At 38.5% G+C, this 10,111-nt stretch overlaps 1 protein-coding gene across 1 annotated transcript in view; it reads left to right on the plus strand.

The window, feature by feature from the left end:
- POU6F2 (POU class 6 homeobox 2) overlaps positions 1-8,475 on the plus strand; it is a gene marked incomplete at its 5' end in the record, with an annotated part of 25,826 nt that extends 17,351 nt beyond the window's left edge. The window contains 2 exons of the mRNA XM_009077980.1: positions 4,648-4,816; positions 7,919-8,475. Coding sequence (XP_009076228.1) covers positions 4,648-4,816; positions 7,919-8,423 — 674 coding nt within the window. The remainder of the gene's footprint in view (positions 1-4,647; positions 4,817-7,918) is intronic.
- Between the last annotated feature and the right edge of the window lie 1,636 nt (positions 8,476-10,111).

Below are 10,111 nucleotides of genomic sequence, written 5' to 3' on the forward strand. Positions count from 1 at the left end.
CAAGTCAGACAGGATGTTTTATAACTTTTGGGTCGCGGTGATAAACCAGTGATAATTTTTGGACAAATACTATGAATCTGATATAGTATGAATTTGAAAATTGTTTAAGGTGACTAAAAACCCCTTTGTAAACAACTGTGACTGCACATGGGGAAATAAATAGACAGAAAGTCATTCCTGTTTTGCTCCTTTGCAGAATCTGTTCAGCTTCTGGATGCAGATCCCTGAAAGACAGTAGCACCTCTTTGTCAGGTCTGTGGCCCATAATTGAACAGAGCTTTCTTAGTATCCCAGCTCCCATGCTGGCTGCAGAACTTTGTATGACAGGACTACAATTGAAATCCAGTGTCTGAAAGCCCATTCAAATTCTTTTATTGGGATGAGGCATGCAATGGGTCAGTGGTTCTGAAAGAAATCCATAGGCATGAGGGCACCAAGAAACAACTTGTGGTCTCCTGAACATGTCTTTGATTGCTCTATCCTTCCTAAGACAGGAATATTGTTGTTTCCTTTTCCTTGTTCATGACAAAGCTGCAGCCCACACCTCCAGCAGAGGTCCCAGAGTTGAGTACCCTGGCAGAGATTTGCCATATTCCAGAAATTGTTGCTAAACTTAGCAAAGTTCATTAAAAACTAGGCATATTCAAGCAGCTTACTCAGTTAATCAAATTGCATAGAGCAACACAACTTCATGAAATAATTTTCTGGGACAAGATTCTGCACACTCACTGCAAAGAGAGTAACTCTTTTTACAAGAGGTTGCCTCAAATCAGAGAAATTACTAAAGTACAGTGAGAAAGAGATAAGAACTGGTCTTCAATAACTTTAGCGTTCCATGTTCCTTGCTTTCATTCCTTCCACTTTTCATTCTAGAAATATTTTCTTTATGTTTTTGTATTTTTTCTTTAACATATTTCTTAGTCTTAAATAATGTGCATTTCCTTTCTTTTTTTTTTTTATTTCCCTTTCTTTTAGAAATTACTAAAGTACAGTGAGAAAGAGATAAGAACTGGTCTTCAATAACTTTAGCGTTCCATGTTCCTTGCTTTCATTCCTTCCACTTTTCATTCTAGAAATATTTTCTTTATGTTTTTGTATTTTTTCTTTAACATATTTCTTAGTCTTAAATAATGTGCATTTCCTTTCTTTTTTTTTTTTATTTCCCTTTCTTTTTATTTTATTTCCTTCCTCCCCCCACCCCCCCCCGGATTGTCTTCTTTATAGCTTGTACCTTTTATCTCATCATCATCCCTTTATCCCTAACCAGTAACAAGTGCTAGTTATTTTAAAGGCAAAAAATTATGGTTATTTCCAAAGAAAGGACATTTAAAAAGAAGTTCTACCTATGCAAGGACTGTAAGATTATTTCTACTCTTCTTGTCCCTTCTGTATTATTTCTTCATATTGTCTCATTCTATCTTTATTCTTTTTTGTCTTGTTTTCTTTTAATTTGGTTTTACATCATTATTCCTCCCTTTTTCCATTTGATTTTCCTCTTCTCAAATGCATCCCGCTGCTCATTTCTTCAGCTTTTACACCATGTGTTCTCTTTGTGGAAATCACTGGTTTCCCCTCGTGCTGAGACTTGTGTCTCCATGAAGTTACTTTCTCCTTCCAAATTCATTTTGCTGTCATCTGTTACTATAGAATTAAAATGCCTCCCATAAACAAATTATTCTTCTAGTTTTCCCCTGAGCCCCAGTCCATTTTCCATTAACAATGTTTTGTCCTGCCTTTCTTATCCAATTTACTTTCCATTGGACTTCCTCTGCCAGCTATTTCTCCTCCTGTCTGACTGGGGAAATCATCCCCCTGTAATCCCTCCTGTGGCAGAACTATGTGCAACAGAAATTTGCTTTCTCCTTCAGGGTGCACTGATTTCTCTGTAGCAGCTCTTTCCCCTAACTATTAAAATCACAGCATATTTGCACTCACCAACAAACTCATGTGGGATTTTCAGAAGAATTTAGCAGTGGGAGAAGTATTCCCCGTTAGATGAAAAAAAAAAAAGGATTTCAATGCAGGAGAACCTCTGGATTTTATTTCTTCTACTCTGCTCATCTACTTTTACCATCCACCAGGACAACTGGTGGAATTTTAGCTGTCTTCTTTTTGTTATGAGTTACATACACTGATCTCCTGAAATGATCCCAGACAACTCTCCCAACTTTCTCCAGCACCCAGTAATTTCATATACACAACAGCCATTATTTTCTCATGCAAAAATGTACACACTGTACAACAGTCTTGAAATGCTGTTACTGTAGTTCCCAACCACTCAATGAAATTGGTATTCTTTATTTTCCTGTTGCCCTTCCTTAGGATATCCACTTAATTTAAAAAGCACCAGTTTATCTACTCCCATATTTCTGAAGTGCATCACAGATTTTTTTCTAATCTCAAGGAAAACTGAGCCTAGTTTTACCCTCATCCAAGCCCCCCAAGCAGGAAAGGTCTTTCCATGATACTCACTGTTGCAACAGTGCCATACTAGAAGGATCCAGCAGAACTTGGCAGAATTTTTCCATAATCATGTGTGAGCAAATAGCCCCTTAGTTTTCTTACTTCCCTTTTATTCCTAACAGGAGTTGGGAAGGATTACAAGTGGCAGATGCCACAGCATTTACTGCTTGGAAAGTTCTCTAGGAACACCTGAATTGTCCTTTGTCATATCCCTGACAGCCTTAGTTAGAACCCTTAAAGTGAAGGAAGGAAAGAGGTGAGGACAGTCACCATCTTGGTCTACTTTACTCAAGTGAATTTTTGAGGCCAGTATCATTTATGGTGCCTTTTACATTTATCAGTTGCTCTTCAGAGTCCTAAAGGGCAGGCAATAGTCAGCTCCATTCTGTGTTTCTGAAAATCAGAATTGATATGCTATATAGACTGTGTAGAGGGTAAGTAGGAAAATTTTACACCTCTAAAGGCAGTTACTTTATACACCTGAGTGGTCACTATAATAGCATGAGCTACTTAAATGCAAAAAATATGCAGCCTAGCTTTATACTGGATGAGTGCGTGCACATCTGTACAGATGAGCTCAAGTACAGCACTGAGAACAGGAGAGATGATTCTGAGTGTGGAGCATTGTCAAATCTAGGCTCAGCCTTTGTGCATGTTTGCCTGTATGCACAATTCATGTGGTCCCCGGTTGCATACACAAGAATTTTAAAAAAATTATTGTTGTATGTGCTTGTTACACTCAAGCAAAAAATGGATATAGGCTAAATTTATATATCAGAAAACCCTCTTGCCTCTGTCTATTATTGGAAGAAAAGGGGTTTTTAAAAGATGTTTCCATCATAAGGGAATTTTGCATCAGGCTTATAAACCTCTGAAAATAAAATCTTTGCTACTGCAATGCTGATAAGCCCTCAGCTATAGCCATACTAGCAGGAGTCACTCTCATATAGGGTTCAGAATAGTAATGCACTCTAGTACTGTCATTGGACAACTGCTTGCATTTACAGAAATTGAGGGGTTATTGTGCTGCAAACTTTTCACCTCAGAAGTCTCAGGAATGAGGTGAAGAACAATAGAGATATCTCACTGGGAGAATGGCTTCACTACACGCAGGATTGCACAATGCTTTGAAATCTTCCACCATCCCAGTCCCATGCTGTCTCTGACTTGGCAAACACTTTCATTTAGCCAGGGATCAGTAGCTTGGGGGGGGGAAAAGTTCCATTCTCCAGCTGTTGTGTCATTTCCCTTGATAAGTCCTAAATTGACTGAGTTATCCAGCTCCAAAGGAGCTTTCCTGTGGTAGACATGCTTTATTATGTGCCCTTTCAGGGACAAAGGCTTCTGTGTCAGTAAACTGCTATAGAGAGGAAGGACAGATTTATCCTCACAGCATCATAAGCATTATCTTCTGAGGGGCTAATGTAAACGTAAAAAACTGTGCAGCATTATCTTCCAAAACCCATGTTTCTGCTCCTAGATTATCAACCTGATGGGAGTCAGAATGGAAAGCTTGAAAGTGTGCTTCTCAGAAGGGCTTATTTTAAAAGATGATTTTTTTAAATTCTGGATGTTTTAAAGGCATCATTTCATTTTGGCTTGTTCATTTTCTGGGTTATTTTGGGCATTTGGATTGGATATTGTAGGAGAGAGAAGGAACGGTTGTGAATCTCCTTATTTGGCACTAATTTTAGAAAAAGCAGAAAGTCTTGATTTCAAGTTAAAAACCCAAGCAGTTCATGCACATATTTAGTCCTCCCCACAGACTAGAAATAAATATGTTAACATTTCTTATCACTTTTTTTCTCTAAGTGATAAGAAGGTGAAACTGGGAACATGACTTTTCAACCCAGGAAGTATTTTGAAAGGCATGAATGGCAGTGAGGAGCCCAGGCACTCACTCACTCTGAGGTGAGCCAGCCACTTTCAGGAGTTCAGTGTATGTCCTTGAAAAATCTTCTAGTAGCACCTGGAAACACTGCAGCCTAGTTAGCATTTTAGTAATCTGAACATGCTTCATAATGCACCTGACAATGCAAGTCTGTTTCTGTTTGGGGAAGAAGAGAAAGGAATCAGTGTTCAAAACAATTGAATTTGAACATCCTGACCATGAAAGTTGGTGTAAGTCTATCACACTGATATGTGATGCAAAGAACTGACATGATTAAAAAAATATCTCAACAGATCCTCAAACTGCCACTGGAGAGGTGGATGGGGTGAATCTGGAAGAAATCCGAGAATTTGCCAAAGCTTTTAAAATCCGACGCCTGTCCCTTGGCCTGACACAGACTCAAGTTGGCCAAGCCCTAAGCGCCACCGAAGGCCCAGCCTATAGCCAGTCTGCCATCTGCAGGTAACAAGTTACATCATAAACTCTCCTCTCTTTGTTCTTACTAATTATTCAGCTTATTGTGAGGAGCATGCTTATGTTTAAGTCTCATGTCTTTAGAGTGCATTATTTACTCTGAGATTTAAATTAGCCAATAATGTTGCATCTGACAGATAAAATGTTCTTATTGTGTACCCTTACAGTAACATTTGTCTTTTTTTTTTTTTCTCCTTTTTTAAACAAGTGAGAAACAATGTTCCTGGCATTGAGACTTAATTCAGTAGATGAGCTGGAGACCCTGCTGATGCTGGATAAGCACCAGCTGACCCTCTTCATACTGTGCCATTTTCTACAGATAGGGTTACTGAACAAATATTTCATGGCTGCATCCCTGCTAAGTTAAAACCTGTATTACTGTGGTTAGCACTTCACATATAGGATGTTAAAGATGATTTACCTAGGTAACAGAAGGGAAAAAACCAGCCTTCCTGCTATCTTGCAAATCAGCAGCTATTCATCTTTTATCACCCAAATGTTTACAAAAAAAAAAAAAAAAAAGAAAAAGAAAAAAAAAAAGCAAAACAAAACCAAAACAGACAAACCCTCGTATGCAAAGCAGAAATCTGTCCTAATCATAGGAAATCATAATACAGTCTTGACAGAGTTAAACTAGTTAGAAGCAAATGCCTTATATGCATGTATGTGTGTTACAGCAATCCCATGTTTATGCATGAGGTAACAAACACACTTAGGTAACAGCTTTTTCCTCTTGGGCAATGCCTTATAGTCATTCTCCATCAGTGAAAGCCAAGAAACCAACTCTAAGCTCATTTAAGTGGATTTTGTTCTTGGTGATCCATGAAATGCTCTGTCTTTTTATCTGCTCTTTATACTTTTAATGTATTCCCCATAGAACGGAAGTGTACTTTTCCTGCAGTTAAAGACTAAGGTTATAAATAACATCAGTATGGGGTAGTGAGCTTGCAGCTCACATTTTGCTCAATGATTTTCCATAAAACCCATTGATTGTTGTTAAATACAAAAAACTCCATAGGATCCTCTCACTTCTATGGTCTCCCCTACTGTTTTTTCTTATAAGATACCTCCCTGTAGAAAATAACCTTTATTCAGTCTATACAAGGATACCACTGCTGGGAAATTTGTTTCAAGACTTGTATATCGTTATACCAAACAACATGTACTGCAGTACCAACACTAACAAGCAATGCCAATGATATGAACACCATTGCTCCCTATTGCTAGAATTTATTTTTATTTTTTTTTCTTCCCTGTGGTCAATTGGTAAAGAATGCCTAAAATGGGTGGAGTTTTTAGCAATTGACAATATTTTTGTAATCTGAAGTTATTGTTTAACATAGTATACTTAAAAGGGATGTGTTGTGTTTTTCTTTGCTTTTGTCTAGTTTGCTGTCTTCTCATTTTCTACACCACACCTGAGAAAACACTGGGGATGGTGAGACTTTTTACAGGGTGCTCCTTAGAGGGGCAAATTACTCAGAACATGAGGAACGGGTGCACATGCTGGTCTCAAACATTTGCAAGGTTACGGGTTTTTTAATTTCCTTTGCCCACCCCAGTTGGATACCACTTTGGGGTGTAATGGAAGGGGCAGTAAGGCAAGCAAGAATGACCAACTCAAAGACAAAATAGAGTCTCTTGGTAGCCTATGCAGGTCATATGAGCAATATACCTGCTTGGGGATATGTTTCTGCATGCAAATAATGGCATTTTCTTTAACTTGAGACAATACATTTTAAAACATATTCTCCAGCCTGAAATATCTCTGGACACCAAAGAATGATGCCTTGCAGACAATAGCACATTAGGATCTCAGGCACCAGATACAAACTCTTTGGAGTGTTGTTATCTGAAATTATTCCTTGTCTTATACTTTGTTTATGAGAAATGCTTTGTTTCTTGCTGGAATATTTTCTGCTGCCTCCACATGCTGAACAAAGACACTAAAAATGACCAACTCTGGTCCCCAAGTTTCTTTGCATAAAGACATTGATTTGGTCAGTCCCATTTCCAGAGCACAGTGTGATTAGTGGTGGCAGTGGTGCTTCAGCACTGGCTGGGCTGGAGAGCGCAGCAGCAACACAATAATTGTTGCCTTTCTGCAGCATTAAATACCACAACGTGCAGAGTGAACAGAGCAAAGTGGGGAAATATGAATGAGTGGCACCACAGAACTTGGGTTAAGACTTTTAAAATGTGTAGTAGAAGAGGATGCACTCAGTAAATGAAAGAGACAGTTACTTACAAGACTTGAAATGTGAACTCACCTCTTTGTGTTTTTGAAAGGATTAAAGCTTTGTGTGGCTGCTTTTCCAGATGTTTTATAATACTTGTAAAATCTGGTTTGGCAAAAGACTTTTGATGGCAAAATGTTATATAGAAGACCTCATTTACAGGAAATGATATCATTCTGGTACAGTTTGCAGAAATCCCACAATAAACTCAGCTTGGTGCCACAGCATATTAGTAGACTATTATGCTGGGTTTCATCTGGAAAACATGAGTCTGTCTTCGCACATTGTGGGGGCAGTCAAGATAATTGCAAAGTGTCCAGCTGTTTCAGCTGAGCACCACTGTGGCTATGGGAATCTTTTTCCAACCCAGGAAAGGGATATAGCATTAACTCACAAACAGTGAAAATTGCTGAAAAAATGAAAGGAAAGGAAACTTGATATTCAGAGACTAGTAACAGCCATTGGTTTGTATTATTAAAGCTGTGGTGTTTGGACAACATGGGATGGAAGGGAAAATAAAAGGATTAATCACAGAAATGATATGCTAAACAGCAATTGCCTTTGATGTCATTTCCTGTAATTAGATTTAGTCTCAAGGGTTTTGAAGATCATCAGAAATATGAAAATGTTACTCATAACCTGTGTTATTTAGTGTACTTAGAATTTTGTTGTAGTGCTCATTTTGTGTTAGCTTAAATATCTAGCTATATATATATAATTTATAGATATACCTATCTGACAGTTTTCATAACCCATTGTAAATTACCTCTGCCAGTAAATTAGTCAGGCAGGCAGGAAGTCCCACCCTGGCAGAGCATCAGTGTAAGACTCTTCTTTCTCAATTTTCCCTCAGACACACCATCCTGAGAAGCCACTTTTTCCTACCACAGGAAGCCCAAGAGAACACTATAGCTAGCAGTCTGACAGCCAAACTGAACCCTGGCCTTTTGTATCCTGCCAGGTTTGAAAAGCTGGACATCACCCCTAAAAGTGCCCAGAAGATAAAGCCGGTGCTTGAGCGGTGGATGGCTGAGGCTGAGGCCCGCCATCGAGCAGGTATGCAGAACCTTACCGAGTTTATCGGAAGCGAACCCTCCAAAAAGCGCAAGAGGCGTACCTCATTCACGCCACAAGCTCTTGAAATCTTGAATGCCCACTTTGAGAAGAACACACATCCCTCAGGGCAAGAAATGACAGAGATTGCAGAGAAACTCAACTATGACCGGGAAGTAGTTAGAGTTTGGTTCTGCAATAAGAGGCAAGCACTGAAGAACACAATTAAACGTTTGAAACAACATGAGCCTGCGACAGCAGTTCCTATGGAGCCTTTAACAGACTCTCTGGAAGAAAACTCCTAAAAACAAAACAAACAAAACCCCACACAACAAAAAAACCCTGCACCAACAGAAATATAACCATTTGAACTCTGTGAAAATACCTATTCATCACCCTTGTAAGTAAAAGACTGAGAAAACTACAAGAAGGACAGAACAGTTTATAAATGTCAGTGGGTTTTCCTATTTAAAAAAAAAAAACAAAACAAAAAATACACAACACTTAGTGTGTGTGTGTCGTAGAATTAGTTCCAAAAAAAAAAGAGAAAAAGCCAGTTTTTTTAAATGGACTTAAAGTAAACCAAATAACTGATTACTTTTTTTTCTGTATATTATGAAAATATGAACACATTTTAAGGAAAAACAAAACAAACAAAAAAAAAAAAAGAAAAAAGAAAAAAACTTTTATCTGCTTAAAAGAGAATACAAGCCTGCCACCTGGAGGAGTGATTGTAGCCTTTCAGGTATCAAGTGCTGATTCACTATGAAAACTATTAACCAAAGTCAGAAACATGGCATTGCAAACTAGATTGTTAGTCTACTCCTTTATGAGTGTAAAATTGTGTTACGAATTTTTACATTTGTATTTTGGAAAGAGGAAAAAAACAGGATTAATTTCTCTCATCCTTGTTCGTACCTCCTGCAGGTGTGTACCAACAGGTGTTAAAGCCATTCCATAGTGGTCACCTCCTTTTCTTTTAGTCAACGGTTTTGCAGTTTCCAAGTGTTTAGGTGTCAAAAATAATTTCTTCCTATTGTGGTTTGTGGGGTTTGACATTTCTCTTCTGAGTGTATGTCTTGATTTGCATTTCTTTTTCTTTTTTTTTCTGATTGTATTTGCTGCCTCCTCCCTTCCAGCTCATTCTCCACCCCTTCCCCAAGCCCACATAACCCAATACTGTTTGAAGACTTTTAAAAAGAAAAGTGAAATCTGAACACTTTTATATTGATCTGCTGAAATGCAATAGAGGACAAAGAAGGATTAGGATTATGTCTGATGGACTGTGAGCCCACACTGAACATTGTGCTTTTTGTCAAATGTGTAGCTTGGGATTTCTTTGTCCTTTGGCCATGAACCTGGAGAGGTTACCAAAACTCATTTTGTAGTATAAATATAAACTGCACACTTGGTTCAGTACTGCATCTATATTATGGTTCTGTTTGAAGCAATTTCTCTCCAAAGTCTGCTAGCCAAAGAAATTTCTTGAGATTCTGATGAAAACAAATGGACAGACCGAGAAGTGATGAGGATGTTTTGATCATTACATCGCATGGACTGTTTCGATGGTAGCACTTTGTTCCTTCTGCCCTTTTTTATGTCATCCTGATAGCGATGCTTGCCCTGTTGATTTCTTCAGTAAGCAGATGTGTTTCTGCAGATATTTGCTGTGGCCACTGGCTAGACAAAGCAATTTGGATATAGGGAAATCTGTTGAACATCACTTGGGAATATAAGGTGGGTCACCTGCAATATGTTTCAGGTGAACTGATTTTCCTTTAAAGAGAGTTTACCGCTGTGGCTTCCTTTTTGGTTGGACAAGCATCTCCTAAAATACTGTGGTCATTGGACCTACAAGTATACTGATGCTCAGAGGGAGAACAAGGTGTTGCAGGTTCTTGATGAGGTATGGGCTGACCCATGAAGGTGTTCTGAAATTTTCATCTTCTGCTGAATTCTGCACCAATCTTTGGGGTTCAGCCCACTGTTAAGG

Source organism: Acanthisitta chloris, unplaced genomic scaffold (genome assembly GCF_000695815.1).
Source record: "Acanthisitta chloris isolate BGI_N310 unplaced genomic scaffold, ASM69581v1 scaffold16257, whole genome shotgun sequence".
Taxonomy (NCBI): domain Eukaryota; kingdom Metazoa; phylum Chordata; class Aves; order Passeriformes; family Acanthisittidae; genus Acanthisitta; species Acanthisitta chloris.